Below are 20550 nucleotides of genomic sequence, written 5' to 3'. Positions count from 1 at the left end.
GGATGAGGATTATTAACGAAAAGTTGTGGCTTCCTCACCTCCCTCTGAATACCGTTCCCACAGAGACAGGCTACACCAAGATCTTGATGTCCAAGAGAGCAAGATGACTAACACCACAAGATCTATGTGATCAGCTCCAACAATTCAGGTTCTTAGTGTTAAAAAGCCGATGGCGGCATCTCTATCTCATACTTCCATCCACCATACTTCTCATCTTTTACCCTGGGTACCTGCCATCACTCTTATTCCACTGAACCACCTCTACCTCCAAGCTGCCTGCAACAGATTGTCCTAAAATATCCAAAACACTGTTACCTTAACTAAAGGTCAGTAATGTGTTCAGTGGAGCACACACTTCCGATTGCCTGTAGGAAGCAAACAAATTACCATGCATTTCCTACCATGTTGCTAAGGTGCTGGGAGAATCCATCTGTCTTAGTGGATGTGTTGTAGATTTATTGTAAGATTTAAGAGAAGCCAGAGCAACCACTTTCAGGGAAGGAATGATCAAAACCACAGTAACATATTGCATCCCCACACCAAGCACATGCCCAGACAAGGCATTGTGTTATTTTGACCCAGCTCTCCCGGATATGTTTCAGAAATGTTTACTTCCCTGGAAGAGAGCAAGTATGTGCATGAAGGAAATGCTGACATGAAGTAAACCTTTGTTCTGGACAATTTCTACAGATGTGTAGAGACTGGGCCTATATATAATGACATGACAACATTGCAGTGACTAATCTTCAAAAGAACACCATGGCATATATAGGTGAAGTAGACCTTGGGGGGGGGGAACGTCATTTGCTGTAAACACAAACCTTTCAGTATCCTCCAGCAGGTGCCAAACAATGTCTACAATTATGTTTTTACTCCTCCCTTTAGAAAGGGATCCTACACATTGTTGTTAGAGCCCCTATGCAAAAAACATAATCCTTTGATGAAATTCCCTTTTTATCCTGGCAATACCGATCTTTACCTAAGTAGAAAGGTTACTGATGAGACACAACCCTTTTTCTATGATGCTAAGCAAACTACTTTCACAGCCCTGGCTGGCTTAACAAAACCTCTCAAAACACTTATTTTAGTACCCATTGCTTATGTTTCACAAAATGCACTGTAGATTACAGCAGGATTTTTGGTTTTAGTAGCAAATTATCTCTACATTTTTAATTACCAGGTATTTTGGTAACATCTCTCAGCAACTCAAAGAGTAAGTCCAGGGTGGGAGGCTGGTGCTGACGGGGACAGTTGGATATGGCAGTTGTTAACTCCTCCAGCAGAATGATCCAGACATTAATGAGGCCTAGAAACACGGAAATATCAATGAGACATCAAGAATAAGGTATGAGGAAGGAGACCTAGAAACTAAATTATATGCATCCCCCTGTTTTCACAGGTGGATCTTGCAGGGAAGACCAAAGAAACATATCTAATGCTGGCTGAAAAATGTATTCCTAGTATGCAACTCCAGAGAGTGAGAGTGAGAGTGGGTGTGTGTTTTCCTTTTCATTTAAAAAGTCTTTCATCCAACCTTACACTATTCTTTTTCTCTTCCTTAGTCTGCCACTTCTGTTAGTCTGTGGGCTCTCCTTTCCCCATTATGCTCATTTCTTTTGCTCATCACTTTACTTTTATATTCCCTGCTATCATAAAAAAATGACCTATTCATGGATACTTTATATGCCCACATTATTACATGTGCCCAATACTGCAAGGCTGAAATGGCCTGTACCCATAGGGTACAACTGCAATTCTAACTACAATTCCGCTGTTGGCCATGTTGTCTTCACATTTGCAGCAAGTCGCTGACAGCGTGGAAGCAATATGGGCAGGCTTTAGTGAGATGGCCTGGAAGCAGGTGGCAAAGGGACTTCTGACAATAATCCACAACACCAAAGACGACAGAATCTCCGCATACCAGTCTCAGGGGATGATGAATGAAACAGGGCATGGGGTTAAGGAGGGCAGAAATAATGGGCTTCTCATCAGATGATCACTTTTATTCAGGAAAATTTAACAGCTAGTGATGGTGTTATGTGCTTACGGGAATGCTGGAAAGGTGGAATTTAATGACCTTTTTGGCACTCAGCACTTGCTGATATCTGACATCATCAAGGTATAAAAGGGCTTTATGAACATTAGCTATTTGAACTTCACCATATTCCTGAGGCATAGTATAGATCAGTGTCCTTGGGATCAAACCCCTAGAAGCCCATTGTTTTATTAGACTGAAATGTATTCTTCTGTGAGTCACTAAAATTCCCAATTTCACCACTACCTGTAGATACACTTCAACAATTTATGTCCAGAAGGAGCTCTGCAGTGATTATGTTCTCAAAGAGACTTTAAAGACAGCTGTCAGCCACATTTATTTAAGACTCACTGACGAAACTTGGTTCAAATCCATTAAATGCAATCTGGCCATGAACCTGGGAGAGCAGGGGAACACAGTAAGCATCATTACTCATTTAGTGAGCTGATCATTTATTGAATCATACCATTTCCATGAGGTGCCCTGTGAAAAGCAGTGGTTCTCAATGTTTTTATACTCAGGGCAGCTGTTGATAGACTCCAGGCACCCCTCTGAAAATGTCAGCTCTTAGTTTTACCTTGATTTTTGACTACATAAAAATAATAGAGCAAGACTTCTGTTGCAAAGAACTCACAAAGACTATAGCAGGTCAGAATATGTTTAATCCCATGGTTAAGAATCACTAGTGTAGAGACAGGTTTGCAGGCCATGATGTATTTATAGGCCTTTGAAAAATATGTCCTTGGTATTGTTTAGGATAGTTAATTAAAAATGGAGAGAACTTGTCAAATTGTTCTCTGCAATCTATTATCATAGGAAAACCTCAAGTTGTTGAAATGGAAATTTATCATAGATTTCATAGACATTAGGACTGGAAGGGACATTGCAAGATCATTGGGTCCAGCCCCCTGCCCAAGGGACAGGCAGTTAACAGGGATCAAATGAACCCAGCAAGACAAACATCCAAGTGTTTCTTAAAGGAATCCAGGGTAGGTGCCTGCTCCACCTATGGGTGGAATTTATTCCAGGCCCTGGGGACTTGGACAATAAATACATTTTTCCTTATGTCCAGCCTAAAACAGTCTTCCAAGAGTTTGTGACCATTGGACTTGGTCTTCCCAGTCTTAATGAATCTTCAGTCAGGAATATTTCTCAGATCCAGGATAGAATTTCTTCTTAAAATGACAGAGCAAGATAGAGAGTGAGCCACAGACATAGCTGCCCCCATCCCCAGTACACCTAGCAGCTACACTGCTGTGTGGATTTGGAACTCTTAAGTTCAACTCTCAAGCCTGATCTGGAACAGGCACTTGAACCTGGTGCTTCTAAATCCTACATAAATGCCTTAACTTGTGGGCTATTGGCTATTCCGAAGTGAAGCTTTTTCTCTGGGGAAAAGAAAATCCAGCTTCTAATTGAGAACCCTGAAGTGTTGTCTATTACACAAGTTGCATTTACTTGCCTGTCTAACGTTACTGGGTCCTGAAAAGATTTCAGAAAGTTGTATGCAGTGCATGGCTGAGTATATGGAGCTGAAGTGTATAGTTGTATATTGGTAAGTTTAGTGAAGTGTTTTTTCTCATCAGGAGAGAAAACCCTACTATGAAGCTTAATTTCTAGCGTATGTGATTATGCAAATAACACACACAAAACAATAAATCTTTTCTGCATGCTTTTCTAAACCATTTGCAGCAGTCAACAAAATTCACAAGTTTATATGAAAATAGCCACTGATAAAGTCCTTTATCTCCCCACAATTGCACAACACCTCTATATTGATCAGCACCTACCAGTGTCATCATCAAAGTCAGAAATGACACACTCAATGCCATCCTCACTGCTGGCTGATCGCTCCTGGACCCTTCGGGGCAAGTTAGCCAGCCGGCCACTGAGGAAAATTGGCTTCAAGGGCATTTTATAGATTTTGGCTAGCAACTGAGATGGAAAAATAATATAGAAAAGTGTCAGCACATCATACACAGATAAATATTAGAATAACAGTGCCGTATTTGCTTGAATATAAGATAACCCTGTATATAAGATACTTAATTCTATATATGGAAAATGTATAAATTTGTTATAATTTTCTTGGTAGAGAATCTAATTATTGGAGGTTTGCCTTGAATTTATCCCCCTACCACTGTTACAGCAGGAAAAATAGATCTGGGGGGTCAGGTAGCCCTCTTTCCCTTTGCCCCTTCCATCTTCTTCCACCCACAGTCCCTTCCCTCCCTTCTTACTGTCAGACCCTGCTCTCCCTGAGCACACATAGGTAAGGGTAAATTTGAAAGCAATTTCCTTGAAATAAACACAATTTATCATATAGGCAAATTTCTACAGGTACCCATAGACTTAGTTCATTCAGAATTGATTCATTTTACCATTTTTGAAAACCAGTGCAAGTTTTAGCACAGGTACCCCATTCAAATGCTTCTAACTAGCACTTTTGTACCTACTTCTATATAGTATAAACTATGCATGATATTAGTCCAAAGATAATAGGCTCACGATTTACTGTAGAGTTCATTGGGCTGGGCCCCACCAGAGTCAACAGCATTTCAAGCCAGTGGCCCCAAAGCTCAGAACTGCTCCGTATGTGTGTACTCCAGATACCCCCTACCCCCACAAAGGATCCACATGTTAATTAACCCCCCACCCATGACTGGAACCAGGTATTCTTGTGACAAGTCCTGGAATTCTCCAAAAGTGTATATGCAGATGAGGCACAGAACAACTCAATTCGGCATCACCTCATTGAAGGCTCAGCCACATGAATCATATGTGCCAGGCTGAGAGAGGGGGTGACAAAGGGATTCTGGGTGAACTGGTCAGGGCCCTGTTTGGTGCTATTTTCCAGATATCTAAGGCATGTGAAGAAAAAGGAATAACTGGAAATAGAAAAGTGCTCAGTTGTGGGAGTGAAGAGGAAGCCAAAATGTATTCAATGTAGTGGCTCACTGTGACTTTAAAAAGAGTCAACACTGAAGGGGTATGAGTACAATGAGTGCTATCATATATCTTATTCAGATGGGCTGCACTAATCTCAGTTACATAAATTATGGTGATGAGGGATTGCTCTTGGGCTTTCCCCCTAGCTTGGTCGTTCAGCATTTTTACTAGAGGCAAGTGATATTAGGGGGCATCTGAACTCCAAGGCCCCCAGACTTGGGGTCTGAATGTAGGATGCTTGCCATGGAGTTGGGAGTATCTGAAGCCCCACTGAAGAGTCTGAGTGGTAGGATACTTGCCACGATAGCTCTACATAGAATTGAACAATTGAACTTTGCTCAGTTGATAAAATTTGGAACTGATTTGGCCTGAGACACAAAATTAAAAAAAAAAAGTGGTAGGTTTTCATCAGCATTTTTAGCATCAGGTTGTTAGGACTTGCTCTGGCCTCTCTGAGTGTTGGCCTGGTACCGTAGTACTTCCAGGCTCAGTGCTTATTTCCTGCTGGAGTAGCAATTGCCCTTCTTTTTTTTCTTTTTAAGGGACACACAGAAAAAAGTTCCTATCAGTATCCTTGCCCTATATAGGCCAAGTGTTTTACTGTCCCAGTTAATCAGCTTCATTAGTTGGTTTCTGTTGCTGAGCACATGCTTCTTTTAGCAGCAGAGTAATGATAGACAGCATATTTAATGAGGTTTCGTTGTATGTGATTATAAGACATGGGGCTTTTCTTATCTTGTATTCAAATAAATACAGTAATATAGAGATGGAATACAGCATGATGTTACCAATCTAGTAGCAGGATGGTTTAGTGGATAGAAATAGAGGTCAAGAGTTCTTTTATCCATTGCTAATTTGTTGCCTGACCTTGAGCAAGTGACTTAAACTATCTATACCAGTTTTCCCACCTGTGAAATGTTAATAATGATGCTGATTTAACCTGAGTGCCCAAGGTGTACTTTTAGTTGTACACTGAATACCTTGAAGCTGTGAAGCACTGAATAAATATCAGTAATCTACCTGAAGAGTACTTTAGGGATTTTATTTTCCTTCTGATCACCAGTCCAGGGAAAGATGATTACTTTTGAAAAAAAACCTATGCACTGATTTGTCAAGATGCCACACCCATACAGGAGCACTGCAGGAGCATAACATACTTAACCAATCACTAGGCACGAAGTAACACTTTTATATTTTGAAGACTGGGACTCCATACTTTTGGACCTCTTAAAATGCCTAACCAGATACGAGAGGCAAGGATTTGGGGAATTTAACTGAACCAGCTACATAGTTGGGAGGGACATGGACAAGCTTTTGGATACCTCTTGGGAAGGTGGCTGCTACTGTATGACCTGACAGGATCAAAATGACTACCACTGCCACCATCCTGTATGAACAGTAATGCAACATAATCAATGGCTCAGGACTAAATATGCTATAGCAGTGTAGGGAATCACTGACATTGTCAGTCTTTGCAACTATATTCTGTAATTGGGGCTCCGCATATTTTGAGGCAATAATGTTGAGTTTCCTTCAACATCTTTATCACTGAAACTTAATGAAAATAGCATTTAAAACAAAGCAGCATCTAAGGTCTTGATTTTTTCACTTTCACTCACACTGAGTATTTTTTAAATTTGTAAGCAGTTCCTCTGACTCATACAAAACTATTTACATCAAGGTACTGCTTGACTACACGTAATTTCAAATTGAACACAAAGGAGTCCTGTACTTTGCTTCTATAGCCATTTGTCTTCTTTTTTTCATAATGCCAATATCTGCAACTTACATGCTGTAATGTTTCCTTCAAAAGATTTAATTAAATGCATTTCAGGGGAACAGAGAAAGAGGCACTGCCCAGTCTTTCATACATACAATTATTCCCCCTCTTTATGATTAGGAAATGGGGAGAGAACATGATCTGCAGCAGATATTGTTAAGCACCAAATGCTTAATGCTGTCACAAAGAATATTAAGAATGGTGAGTTAAGGTACGCCCTGACTGCTTCTTGCTACGCTGATAAATATAATTGCATTGTTTTCTTGTACCCATTCCCTGGTCCCATCTGTAGCACATTTGATCTATTTCTGAATTAGGACCCTCAAGTATGACTAATACAAATAATGTTAATATTAATATTAAAGCACAAACAAAACAAGGCCCCAGCTTTGAACATGAGTTTCCTACAAAACATGCTGAACTGTGGAACACTTAGAATTCTACATCTGGGTTCAGCTACACTCTCACTAATTTTTTTCCTCTTTGCAATTCCTCCACTCCCTAAAAGCCCAGCACTGCAGCAACAGTTGCTGGCATAAGACTAGATTAGTATCCAAGAGAACATCTTGACAATTTCTAGAAAATGACCTTACATTTTTCCACTGTCTTCAGCTGAGTGTACCATATCCTCAATTGTCCTAGAGAGTGAGATGCAGCATCAGAGAGCTGACCATTGGGCTCATCAGTAGCAATGCCAGATGTTATCAGCAGGCTGTGTGAAGCTTTGGTAGCTGATTCGATTTGGAGGACATTTGGCCTGATCTGGGGACCGTATCTCCAAATCCAAATTGAATCAGGAGATCAAGTAAAAGCTCTGAATCTATTCAAAGCATCTGAGTAATCTGCCCCTGCATTATGCCCCCCAGCGTCAGCTGGGCAAGCGGCAGCAGGGCAGAGCCCCTGTGGCTCCCACACCGCCAGGGCAGAGGCAGGCACAGTCAGAGGAGCCACAGGAGAAGCCCCCATGGCTGCCTTGCCTGGCCCTATCCCCATCCCCCACCTGGCCCAGCACCCATGTGGCAGCTGTGCCATGGCACATGTACAGCGTGGCTTGACTGGATGCTGTGTGCTGTTTGGGAACTGGGGAGGCTCCACCCATCAGCTGGAGCCCCTGGTTCCGTTCTCCATGGAGCTGAGGTGGCTCTACATCCAGCAGTGCTCAATGGCCCCAGCTCCCAGACAGCGCGCTGCACCCGCACCATGGGGCAGCTGCCCCATGGGTGCCAGGAGATGGGGGAGGAGGCAATCCCTACTGCCCCCTACTGCCCCACGCTGCACTGGAGAGCTCTGCCACAAGCTCCCAGGGGCCCCAGTTGCCACTCCTGCAGCTGGTGAGCGCAGGGCCTTTTTTTTCTTTTTTTAAAGCATCAGGACTAGACAAGGGACTGGGCAGGGGGTGGGGCCGGGCAGGGCAACCATGGGGGCTTCTTCCACAGCTCTCCCCGCCTGGGGATAGGTAGGCACAGCTGAAGGAGCCATGGGAGAACCTATAGCCGTTTGGCTGTGCTTGCCTCTCCCCCGCTGATCTGAATCGCTGAATCTCTCCAAATCAGTGATGAATCTTTTGGAGCCGATTCAGCTGAATCGATTCAGGACAGTGATCTGAATTTCTGAATCTGAATCAAATACTTCCTTATTCACACAGGCCTACTGTCTAGTCTTAAAGGCATGCAAGCATTTCTCATGATTGTTGTGCATTAACAAGCTTGGAGGTGGTTTCTATACCTGAGAACATCTCCTGAGGTAATCAAGAGCAGGAAGGCACAAGTCTGTAGACATGGATCCTGATCCTGGCATGCAATCGCCAATCTCTTTACAGTCCACTTCCCCTAGGATTAAGGAGGGCAGGGTGAAGACAGCAAAAGGATGAGAAACAGAAACATGGCTTTAGAAATAACACAAGTAAATTGCAGTCTGGCTTACATGTTACTGACTGTACAATCTACAGATGGATTGTATATTGACCCAAGGAGTTTATCAATACCTTGCACATCTAACAGTGCAACAGCACTGGCCTCATCTTTATTGAAGATATATTTATAAAGTGTGAATAACCGATACATGCTTTAATAAGCAGCTGATTTTATAACATTTCTTAGAATCCCAGCTTATATCCGTTTGTTACATGTTACAGTAAAATTCTTATTACTGTGTATAAAACGTACTGGGTCTATAACATGCTTATAGCATATCTACTGATCCTTTAAACACCTGTTATAAACTATTTATGAAAAATCCTTGTTTATTGAATCTGAGCTTCATATACCAGATCTTTTCCCTTTGACATTCATCTCAACAAAGAGATTTTTTTTTTTTTCAAACCGTCAAAAAAAAGAATTATTTAATAGTTTCCTCACCAGCTTCTGGCAGGAAATTTTAATATTCTCTGTAAAGTAGCAACTAATTAAATTCCTTTCCATTTCCCCCCAGCAAGGTCTTGATCCTGCACCCACTGAAGTGAGAGATAGAGGCAGAGGTCTCATTGACTATGGGAGGGGTAGGATCAGCCATTAAGTAGTCCCATTTATAAATTAAAGATTGATTTTAAGAAAGCAAAGAAGGCCCCACTCAGGCTTCTATATGCATTTTACTAGTTATATTAGTACTGAGTAGATCAATTCTATGTTTCAAGGAAAGTGTCAGAAATTCTAATGATCAAAGCAAGCAGAGAATTGTGAAGAAGACAGAACACCCCAACAGCATTGGCCTTTTGACATTTCTCCAAGCTGTACATTTTCAGCACAGGGTCACTTTGACCTAAATGCTTTATTTTCTCTCCCATCTACTCCACACTTGCTAGCAGAAAGGAAAAGTTAATTTTGCTGACAGATTGTTATTACCTGCAATGCTCATGTTCTTACTGAGATTTCTAGTACGTTTTGGCAAGTTGTGTGCCAAATACTACTGAGAGTGAGGAAAGAAAGGGTAGGAAGAAGAAATGTGGTTTTGACTGCTGAATATAAACTTACCCTCATGAAAAACTATGACAGCATTCTCTGTAACAGTAAATAACAAACCAGTATTCAATATTATTGTTACAGAATTCTGGAATGTTATGGTAGAATTCTGTAACATGGATATGGTAGGTCACAGTGAAAATTAGATAAATGAAACAGACTTTTAAACAAAAGGGCTGCACTTTTCTTGCAAGAAGACAACTTAAGACTTGACAGCATCAAAAGTATTTTTGCAATAATCCTCTGTTGCATTTAGACCCTGGGTTAACATCTAACAAATTTCTCCACATATTGCATCACCTCATTGCATTCTCCACATGTTGCATGCTGCACCTCATTATACACCAAATTCTCCTCTTCCAGAAAAAAAGCATCAATGCTGAGACGTTGCAAAGAATAAAAAAAAAAAAAAGGGAAAATACTATTTACCCAGTCCTTTAACAAACTTCATAAGGCACATAATGTAACTCGTGGCGGCATTGGCAAAGACCTGGATGTTGTCCGTGTTGAGAAATGCTTCAAAGACATCAAAGACAGGCGCCTGACGCTTCCCTAAAGGAACAGCAAGATGTGAAGGTTATTTATTTATATTTTTCCCCATAAGTTTGGGGTTGTAGTTCCCTATGTTTTCTTAATATTCTAATTAATCTGAGTCAACAAGAGCTCTTTCCTTATGGTCAGGCAACTATCTATTTGAGACACAAATGATGGGACATACGGTCTCTCCTTTTCCCTGAAGGTGCTTTATGTATCCTTCTTGAGCGTGTTACAGGCTCCCCTCTGCAGGGGATGCAAGCAAGTTATAACTAGCTGGTTTAAATAGTGGGCCCAGCTTGCTAATATCGTGGCGTGATTGTGGCAGGGGCTCCATATTTGTGCCCAGATTTTGGGCCCTGCCCTGATTGTATGAGGGGCAGTTTTAGGGCCAGGTGTAAATGCAACAGCAGAGGCCTTGCTCCTGATGGCTGCTGAAAAGCCCATGCCTCCTCCCTCCTGCTTCACCAGAAAAGGCAGGAACATTAGTAGCGGCCAGCTGCCCCGTGTTGTTTCCAACAGGCAGAGAGGAAATTCCCTTTTCAAAATGCCACTCTGCTCTGCTGGGATCCCAACCAATTGGCAGCCAGTCTGATGCTGAGCTCAGTGTCAGCTAATCAGCACTGATGATGACGAGCTCATCACACAGGGGGTTTGAGGGCACCTGGGGGCTGCCTTGGCAGATGGCCCTGGCACTGGGTAGGGGAGGGGCTGTTTGTTCCTCCACGCGTGTTTTTTCTCCCTCTGCCCCCAAACTCTGGTGCCTCAGTTTTCCCACACGGAAGAGCAACCAGCCCCTCCCCAGACTGGTGCTAGGGCCATCTGCAAAGCCAGCCCCCAGGTGCCCCCAAACCCCTGTGCCTCAGTTTTCCTGCCTGGAGGAGCAAACAGTCACTCCCCTACCCATCCTCAAGATCTCTCCTCCCCATGTCCCTTTTGTGACCCCTTCCCTGCTCCACTGGGCTGCTAGACTTTTGCTGCTGGGTGGGGAATGCTGGGGAAATTTCTTTGCAACTCACATTTTTTGTGAAAATAACTTAATTTTGTGATTTTTAGGAAAAAAATGTCAAATTGTGATTTCAACTGGGCCCTAATTATAGCTCAGCTGGTGAGTGTGACTCTAGCCTTTGCTGGAGCAACTCTTTATTTTATTAGGAGATTCTCAAGTCAGTCCTTGTTTTGCAAGAGAAAAATGGTAGCTGTCATGCCAAAAAGCTTGACTTTCTTTGGCACAGAAACAAAAAACAGCTCCATATTCCTGGATAGACAAGTATTTAAAAACTGCAGCAATACCCACTTTGTAACAGCTACATAATGGATCTGATGATTCCAGGAGGCACAGATCACCTCTTTATAAGATGGTTTAAAACATTTTTAAAAACCTCCCAGTTTGAGAAAAGTGTAGATTAACACATTTTTCTACATTACACAAATTAATTTGGTCTCCTCAAAGTAATCTGAGATTGTTATAACATGATTGTCACAGAGAAGGGTGGATCCAGGGAGTGTGCAGTGGTACAGCTGTTACCCTCCTTTGATACCTGCTCCGCCCAAAATTTAAAACCAACTGCCTGAGAGTGACAGCAGTATTTTTGTTCAGGCAGCAGTGAGGGAGTCATTTGACTACATGGCTTATTAGAATCTACTTGATTCCTCCTCAACTCTTCATTTCATAGGCGTTAACAACCTTTTTAAATGTTGCTGATGAAGTTCTACTAATTAAGTTAACCTTTCTTCTGCAATTCTGTTGTCAGCTAGTTTCTCCTAGTAACACAACTCCTGATTCACAGCCCTGATCACTGGTTTTAACTGGAGCTAAAAACATTAACCGAGGTGTGGAAAACAGTAACTGGGGTGGACTAACTCAGGTGGTGCAAACTTTTAGAGAAGCACTGGATGCAATAAAGATATCTTGTTTTGTTTAATGAATCTGAAAGAGGTACAAATTCTAATGACAGCAAGACTAAAAAAGCAATATCTTTTGATTATTTTTGCCTACTATATATTTTTTTTATACATAGTATACAATATTAATTCACATTCCAAATAAGTTATATTTGTTTTTGCTTCAATCTTGAACTTAATAATATAGCCCTTTGTCCCTAGCATATTAGTAAAGTTTCTAGTTTCCTTTTCCCTGGTGAAAAATGTATGTTATGTGATGATGCACCACACCATCCTTACCTCCTATTTTCAAAATCACAGATCCACCCATGGGTACAGATCAGAATCAAATGTACCTTGGAAAAAGCTTGCCCAGCACTTGGCTGTATTACTATTGCGAACTATCTGTCACTTATTGGTAGGGATCTTCAGAATTTGCGGAAGCATGCAGCTTCTTTAACATTGGAGTTTCCACCGCATACTCCCCACAATTGATTGGGGGAGGGACACAGTTGACAGTTGCTCCCTGCCTGAGACTAAAGGCCAGGAGGTGAAAACTGCAGCATATTTAAAACTGCAGTTTTCACTTCCCAGCCATCAGGTGCAGGTAGCAGATAGCAAGGCTTCTCCACAAATCAGAGGCAGAGGGGATGCATGGGGAAACTCCAGGATTAAAGAGGCTGCCATACCACACCCTTTTGGTGCAAAGTCTGGAGACCCCTACCTATAGGAGTACCAGTTTCATATTCTGGGCACGTCTTACTCTTGTATATTCTGTGTGGGGTGTGGTTGCAGGTGTGTGTATGTGTATGGTGGGGTGTGTGGGGATTGTGAGGGGGTATGGCTATGTGTGTGGGGGGGTATAAGGTATGCTGTGGGGTGAGGGGGGAATAGGCAGGGTGTGGGAGTGTGAGGAAGGGTGGAGGGCTGTGGGGAACCCCTGCTTCTCTCGTGCAGAACTCACGTGCAGTTCCTGGGACTCATGCGCCCCAGGGGGAAGCCCCATGACATGGAGCTGGCTGCCCTCCCTGCTCTCTGCCACCACATGCAGCTCCTATGACTCTGTTGGGAAACAGGGAGTGGGTCTCCCTGCCACTTCTGGCGGAGTCCCAGGAGCTGCACATGGCAGCAAGGAGCAGGGGCAGGCTGCTGGCTCCATTGCATGGGGCTTCCCTACAGAGGCTGCAAGTCTCGGGAACTTCATGTGAGCACCATGTGATAGAGGTGGCCTGGCCTGGCTCCTCTCCTTTCTGCCACATGCAGTTCCTGGAACTGGCTGGAGCTGTGCACAGCTGGGCAACTGCACCCATGTAGGCCATGAGCACCCCAAGGACTTGCTGCTGTTGGTGTTAGGAGCTACGCACCATGGAGGAACTGTCTAGGGGGTTCCCTACATCCCCACCCCCAACACCTCACACCTGCCTACACCACAACTGTCCACCTGAGCTCAGTGCTCCTGCTGCTCAGCTGGGTGAGGGGCCCCAGGCTCTGCTTTCCTGTCCAGCTGTGGCTTCCCTATCTGCTGCCTGGAGTGAGTGCCGCAGCAGGGTCACGAGGAGGAGATGCTAGAGGCTGGGGGGAAGCCGAGTAGATCCCCCCAGTGGCTGCAGCAGTGTCAGCAGCAGCCCCAACTGGAAGCTGTGCATGCTGGCTGGGGCCTTCCTGTGCATGAGCAGGGATCCTGGTTTTCTCCAATTTAAAAATAATCCACAGTTTAAAAAAAATTCCCAATCTATACGTATAGTGCGGTTTCATTTTAATCATGGAAAAATGTGGGTTTGGGTTCATTTTTTTACACCAAAAATTGGGGATTTTTTTAAATCAGAGAAAACCAGGATCCCTGTGCATGAGGTTAGGAGCAAAGTGAGTAGGCGGGATGGGGTACACTTAATTGGTGAGTGCCTGCAGCCTGAATTAAAAAAAAAAACAAACCACCTGGCAGGCCAGATCTGGCCCAAGGGACATATTTTGCCCACCCCTGTTCTAGAGGCATGAGTGGTTCCCAGGGGGCATGGGCAGCCTGCTGAAAAGCATGGTTAAAGGTATTTTTCTCTCTTACCCTTTGTGCTGGAAGGATTTTGAGGATGACGGTTTAGAGTTTTATATTTATTTTCTTCCTTAATAAAAATAGATACTGCATGGAGGTCCCAATGAAGGGCAATGACACAACCCAGTCATGTAGTAAACTGGTCTGAAGCACTGTTGTAGATTACTGCAGCAAAGTATTTTTATTATTAACCCATGACTTCTGGGCCATAGTAATAAAGAAACAAAGATGAATATGAAACAAGCAATGTAGGAAGGCCTTACCCATAGAATATTCTCCAACAAGGTAATCTTTCACTTCCGACTTGCTACTACTATGCACTGTTTCCAGGGCACTGAACAAGGGCCTCCATCCTGACTGGATCTGAGTGGAACACATCTCCACCAATTCTCCTATAGATGTGATCACCTGTTGCAGACAAAGCAGGGAGAACTTTAAATAAAAAACAAATATAGGATACAACATATGGAAAGACTGAGGAATGGAATGAAAAGTCCCCATAGAGTGTATTAGAACACTGTCAGCATTTCTACAGGATTTATCTCCATCTCCAGACAAGTTAGTGACAAAAAACATTTTTTCCAATAAGTTCTACAGGATCTGACTGCATTGTCCATGGAACAACTGCTTTCCTGCCAAACCATGAGGCACAGATGCTTCTCAGCTGCAAATGTACTAACCCGGCTCTGAAGTCATTTAAATGCAAAGTATACTTTAGACCAAATCCCTTACTTAATAATAAAAAAGTAATCTGCTGTATAACCATATGCCCATGTACTGAGGCAAGTCCTGAAAAAGAATAAACACACTCAACAATACACTCAACTGCAGTATACTTCACAAGGATGTCAATGGTGCAGATTATTTTTATGGTGAGAGTGTATTTCATACGTAACTCCACTGAACTACAGTTTGTGTTGGTGGTTTAGGTCGATAGAAAGAATCTTTCTGAATCCCAGTAAGAGAAAAGTAGACGGACAGATTGGTTTCCTTTCTGACCCTGGGTCCATTGCTGACAACATAACGCACCACTCTTGGGCTCTCCTCAGACAGAAAACCTGAGTGTGGCCCTGGAGGGTGCAATTGCAGCTGCACCAAGCTGTCTGTGCTTCCTAACTGCCATTCTTTGGTGAGGGTCTGTCAAAGCTGGAACCAAGAATGAAAGGGAAGACCAATTGACCTGCTATAAGTGTACTTCTGAGCCCTATCCCTCCTTGTTTTATGGAAGGCAGGGCATAGACAGGATTGACTTACCTGGTCCTGGACATCCTCATCACACAGCTCCAGCTGCATGATATGCTCAAAGGGCCGGAATAGTGCTTCATTAAAGTGAAAATGAGGGGGCTCGTTCCAGTCCGTCAGCACCTCAGTGAGGATGTCATGGATAAAGGACACAGCCTTCCGAGAAACATGTCTCTCCTTATGACAGGCAGCCTGCATGGAGAAACAGAATACAAAGCACTCTGGGTAAGCAAAAATTTACTTTTCAAGTAGACAATTTTGGAAGAAGTGGAAGCAGCAATTTGATGGTCCCTACAGACAGACCAAAATATCTGGCTTGAATGAAACTGTGTGACTATACAGTCAGCTGACTTCCAGTGCCTTTGAGATGCTCAATATGTCAGAGTTTAACGATAAAAGTTGAAGAAAAAAAAAAAAGAGTCTATAATGTTCTATAGTCTTTTCTTGAATTTGGATAGGCAGCATGCTAAATACTCAATTTCTCTTCAACCTCATTATAGAAACAATGTTTTACTTTCTAGTACTCAGGCATTCAAAAGACTAAAGTATGAAAGCCTCTTGGGTAAGGGTGACTGGCTCCTTACAGCAGTACAAAACTGACTATGGGCAGAGTAAACCAAAAACTGAAGGAGACTGCTGTTCATTTTGCAATAGCTCTTCCAAAATCAGGGCACGAATGAATCTGGAGAGAAAACTACTCCACACTGGGGCCAGATCTTACTCCCGTTTAGGTAGCTAAGTGGACTTAAGAACATAAATGCAATCCCTTTCCATCCTGTTTGAGAATCTAAAAACAGTTCCTAAAGGTGGGTGGATCCTCTTCCTCCTCACTATTCTTTTTATAACTTGATTTTAAGACCAAGACAGTAGCATTCTAAAAAAATAGATACCTTAATGGATTTTCAAGTGCTTACAGGGAGGAACAGGATTACACTTATGCACCTCAGAACTGGCACAGGATCTGGCCATGGGTGACTATCCAGGCATCTCTAAATTCAGATAATTCCCCTGAGGCTTGTACCTAGGCTGAAGCTCACCAAAGGAAACAGTGACGGACCTACTATGAAAGGAAAATCTGATTTGGAGAGCTCTGAATCGAGATTTCTTAAAAAGGCCAAAAATTCAGAAAATTGGTGGGGCACAGGAAAACACAGATCACACTGAAGTCTCAAGCTGGACATCTTAAAAACACTAATCATTTTCAAAATGTAGGCAATTTTACATATCATTATCCTGCAATATTTTGACTGTACTTAATGGTAGTCCATTAAAACTCCTCAGTAAGTGAACTCAGGTCAATAGAGTACCTACAATACAGATGGTTCAGTTTAGGTAATAAGACCAGTTATTATCACACTCTTGAGATCAACTGTGTGTGACACCACCTGCCTTATCCATGAAAGGGTCAAAACTCAAGAGCATGGGCTTCCTCATATGAAAAACACAAATCCAAGAATCTGCATGGAGTCCTTGAGACAGAAAACATGACAGCAAATGCACTATTAAATTTTGCATCACTACTCAGAATGTAAATACACTTGTAGAACACCAGAGTGATACATGTCTTTCCTAGAGAGATCTTTCAGTTTGTTACATGGTTCCTTAGAACCCATGCATTTTGACATCACATTGTGCTACTGGGGTCTCCATTTACTGGATCTGAGCCACCAGGGAGTCTATAGTTGAACATGCTTCTTTCTAACAAACAGGAGAGAAGAATACAAGTTAATTATTTTTGAAGGGTTTTTTAAATTTGCTGTTGGAGGAAGCAGTTCATGTTGCAATGGGCTTTTTCCCTTATACATTAAAAACAAACAACTAAAATACAAAAGGAATTAGTCTACAAAGGAAGAGGCTGGGTGAGTATTTAATTTAGCTTAATGCCAGGAGGAGAGAGGAGTTTCTAATTATTGTAGGTGAGACCAATTTCTATGGGCTACAACAGATTAAAGGCTGGCCCCTAAAATCCTGTCTCCCAATGAATGTAACACACTTACCAGTGGCTGTGCAACAGTGTACTGTTAAGAAGAGAGAGGAGCATTTCTTCCTGACTAGATTTGGCTGGATGATAAGGAATAACAGAATGACATTTTCAATGCTATCCTGTTCCACCCTATGAGTCTGTATTCAATCCTTTTTAAATATCAAACATTTCTGAATCTAAGTAACGTGCCTTTCCAATAATCTTAAAGCAGTGTGTTCCAAAAGGTGCCTCTTGCCCTCTCTCTCACCTCTACCAGATGAGGTGCCACTATGCTCCAGCAGCGCATGAAGTGGAGCAGTGGGCGGGATTTACTCCGTACAATCCTAAGCATGGTGTCCCCAAGTCGGAACAAGTGGAGTGCACTTCTCCTGTCTTGGGTAGACTTTATTTCACCTGCAAGACAAATGAGATGCATTAAGAACAAATGAGATGCATTAAGAACATGCACATGAGCACGAACATATGATTACAATAATTAATGGGAATTAAGTGATGACAGTGATTTTTCCGTAGGTGTTTGGATTAAAATTTGAATCCAGAATTCAAATCCAGTCAAAAAATCAAATGAATTTCAGTGCACGCTCATGTTACCAAGACAAGTTGAGAAAGAAATACAAGAGGGAGAGTAGTCTGTATTAGCAAAAAGCATTGGAGCAGAAAAGGCAAAGCTGCTATGCTGCAGAAGCTCTGCAAATTGTTTAGGAAAACTTGTGTATTATTAGTTCAACCATTGTAGTAGCTTCAACAGATTTTTAAAGGGGCAAAAGACCTGGGGGGGGGTTATAAAAATTATAAATTCATAATAATGTTATTCAGTTTTGATAGGTTTGCTATCCAAATCAGTACAAGATGACAACTTCAGAAAACTGTGGTGACATTTACATGAAGCACACAGGTCTTTTCTGCCCAAGTGCAGGGGGGCTGGACCTGATGATCTGTAAGATCCCTTCCAGCCCCTAACAACTATGAAACTGCAGATTCTTTATTCTGTCTCTTTGTAATTATCTATATCAAGATGAAGAACTTGGAAAAAGGGAATTTGAGAACATAACCTCTTTCTCTCCGGCTAATGGGTTTCCTGACATGGCAGCAATAGGAAAACCATGCTTTTGCCATGTTTCATCTTCCACTCCTCCTAACACTCAGGACATTCAGACCCTGTCTTTTTCAAAAACATGACAACATAATTAGGAGTACTGTCTTAAAATTATTCACAAATGTTTAAGCAATCATGTGCACAGTGCTAATTTTAATCATGCCACTGCTTATAACTAGCTATTGTTGATTGAGTATCACATACAATCACACAAGGAGTCCATAAAGTCATAAATGTTGTCAAGGTACAAAAAGATAATATGTACAAGAAAACTGAAGAGAAAGAGTTTGAGTGTTATATTAGAAAAATGCAAAATAGCATCTGTGGGGAAAAAAACACGTGAATTATGGATATTCTGCTAGGAATTAAATTCACCACAGTGCAGCTGGACAGCACTAAGCCTGAGTACTACTCAAGGGAGGGTCTAATGTAATATTAATTGAATATAGTATTAAGCCTCCCTTTGGATTGGACCTTTTTGCCATATTTTGGAAGCCCTAAGGGAGCGTCAAAAGCCTGTAGCATAGGCTTTTATGCCTTAGACAGAGATACAGTACTCCGAGAAAGAGAAACCTTGCTTTATCTTACACCCTCTTGTTGCTGCCAAGTCTGCTACAGCAAATTCATAGCTCATGGTCATGTACAGCATGTTTATATCTACTCGGCCACCTATAACCATTATCTAGGTTGTCCTTATATTTGACCTCTTTAGTGACTGATTTGGAATCTTAAAGAACATTTACATCTATTCTTATTCATACTAAATAAGCCTGAGGCATTTCAACTCAGGTTTAAGGCCCTGATATGCTTGATGCCATATCACAGAGGGAGAGAAAAGCGCCACATTTCCTCTGTCTTACTAGACAGAGCTCTCTATTTTTCTCTTGCCACTGAATTGTCTCTTCTGGGCATATTACCGCAGAACGAAGAAAGAACAACTTTTGTAGGAGACACAGAAAACATATAAAAAAGGATGAATACTTAAGCAGCCTTTAGTAGATTTACCTGGCATTGCTAAGGAGTAATCAACCGTGTCTGTGACTGAGTGGAAGAGCTGGGACTGAGAAGCTTTCTTGAGCTGGTAAAGGAAGCCTCCCAGTGCCATAAGATTAAGCTTGTCAGCAGCATCTTCAAATAGCCTGTAAGCAAGAGTGCAGAGAATGTCATCTGTCAGAATTTAAGGTTTGTACACGTGTAAAACCATTTTATCAATATTATTGGCCTGTTGGAGTTTGCTACAGTTTAATTAATCTATGTCAGGACAAGTGAATTAATCTTACTATGAGAAACCATGACCTAAAGTTTCCAAACAGAGTGCCTAAAATTAAGCATCTGAATAGTTCTCTGTTTAGAAAGGTAGTTCAAATTTCAGCTGGAATTTGCTTCCACCACTTCACTGAGCTCTTGTGTTTTCTGAACTTAGAGTTCTGCTATACATTCAAATTAAAGCTGGACAGAAACCAGTTATGGAGTTGTTACACATTTTCAAGCAACTTGTTAGTTGCATAGGTCTTTTTTTTTTTTTATAGCTAGTCATTTTTGTCATGTGATAATTACTTTGCACATATGATCAGTCTAAATTTATTGCACAATTAACCAGTTAACTGTATCATATGTGTAATCTGTAGCAGGAACCTTAGTTTCAAATCATAAAACATAACATTTTATACTAAAACTTACATTAATGAGATTATTCCATTTATCATTTACTTTTAAGGAAAAAAAATTACTATGATAATCTATGCTGTGAAGTTCCATTACTACATACTCAAAAGCTAATAGAAGTAGACCTGGATCCCAGATCAAGATACAAATCAAAATATACAAATTCAGCAACTCTGCAGGTGGTTGGACTAGATGACCTGTCAGGTTCCTTCCAACCCTCTGATCTATGATCCTGCTCCCATTTAACCATAGAAAATCTCAAATTAACTTGAGAAATTGTGTTTTCAGGGAAGTAATTTTACAAAAATCATATTGTGATCATAGCAAAGCAGGGCCAAAAAGGACCTCATGAGGTCATCTAATCCAGGCCCCTGCTT

General features: G+C 41.8%; 1 protein-coding gene across 5 annotated transcripts in view; it reads right to left on the bottom strand.

Annotated features, from left to right (window-relative positions):
- ARFGEF3 (ARFGEF family member 3) overlaps positions 1 to 20550 on the bottom strand; it is a 155974-nt gene that overhangs the window by 24211 nt on the left and 111213 nt on the right. For all 5 annotated transcript variants that reach the window (XM_090040238.1, XM_090040246.1, XM_090040264.1 and 2 more), the window contains 8 exons: positions 19514 to 19647; positions 17660 to 17805; positions 15441 to 15620; positions 14450 to 14594; positions 10151 to 10273; positions 8490 to 8593; positions 3826 to 3970; positions 1178 to 1306 (listed from right to left, as the gene is read on the bottom strand). In XM_090040238.1, coding sequence (XP_089896364.1) covers positions 1178 to 1306; positions 3826 to 3970; positions 8490 to 8593; positions 10151 to 10273; positions 14450 to 14594; positions 15441 to 15620; positions 17660 to 17805; positions 19514 to 19647 — 1106 coding nt within the window. The remainder of the gene's footprint in view (positions 1 to 1177; positions 1307 to 3825; positions 3971 to 8489; positions 8594 to 10150; positions 10274 to 14449; positions 14595 to 15440; positions 15621 to 17659; positions 17806 to 19513; positions 19648 to 20550) is intronic.

This window comes from Crocodylus siamensis, chromosome 1 (genome assembly GCF_052110815.1).
Source record: "Crocodylus siamensis isolate JL-2025a chromosome 1, ASM5211081v1, whole genome shotgun sequence".
Lineage (NCBI taxonomy): Eukaryota > Metazoa > Chordata > Crocodylia > Crocodylidae > Crocodylus > Crocodylus siamensis.
Note: the sequence above shows the minus strand (reverse complement) of the source record. Positions and strands in the feature narration are given on the sequence as shown.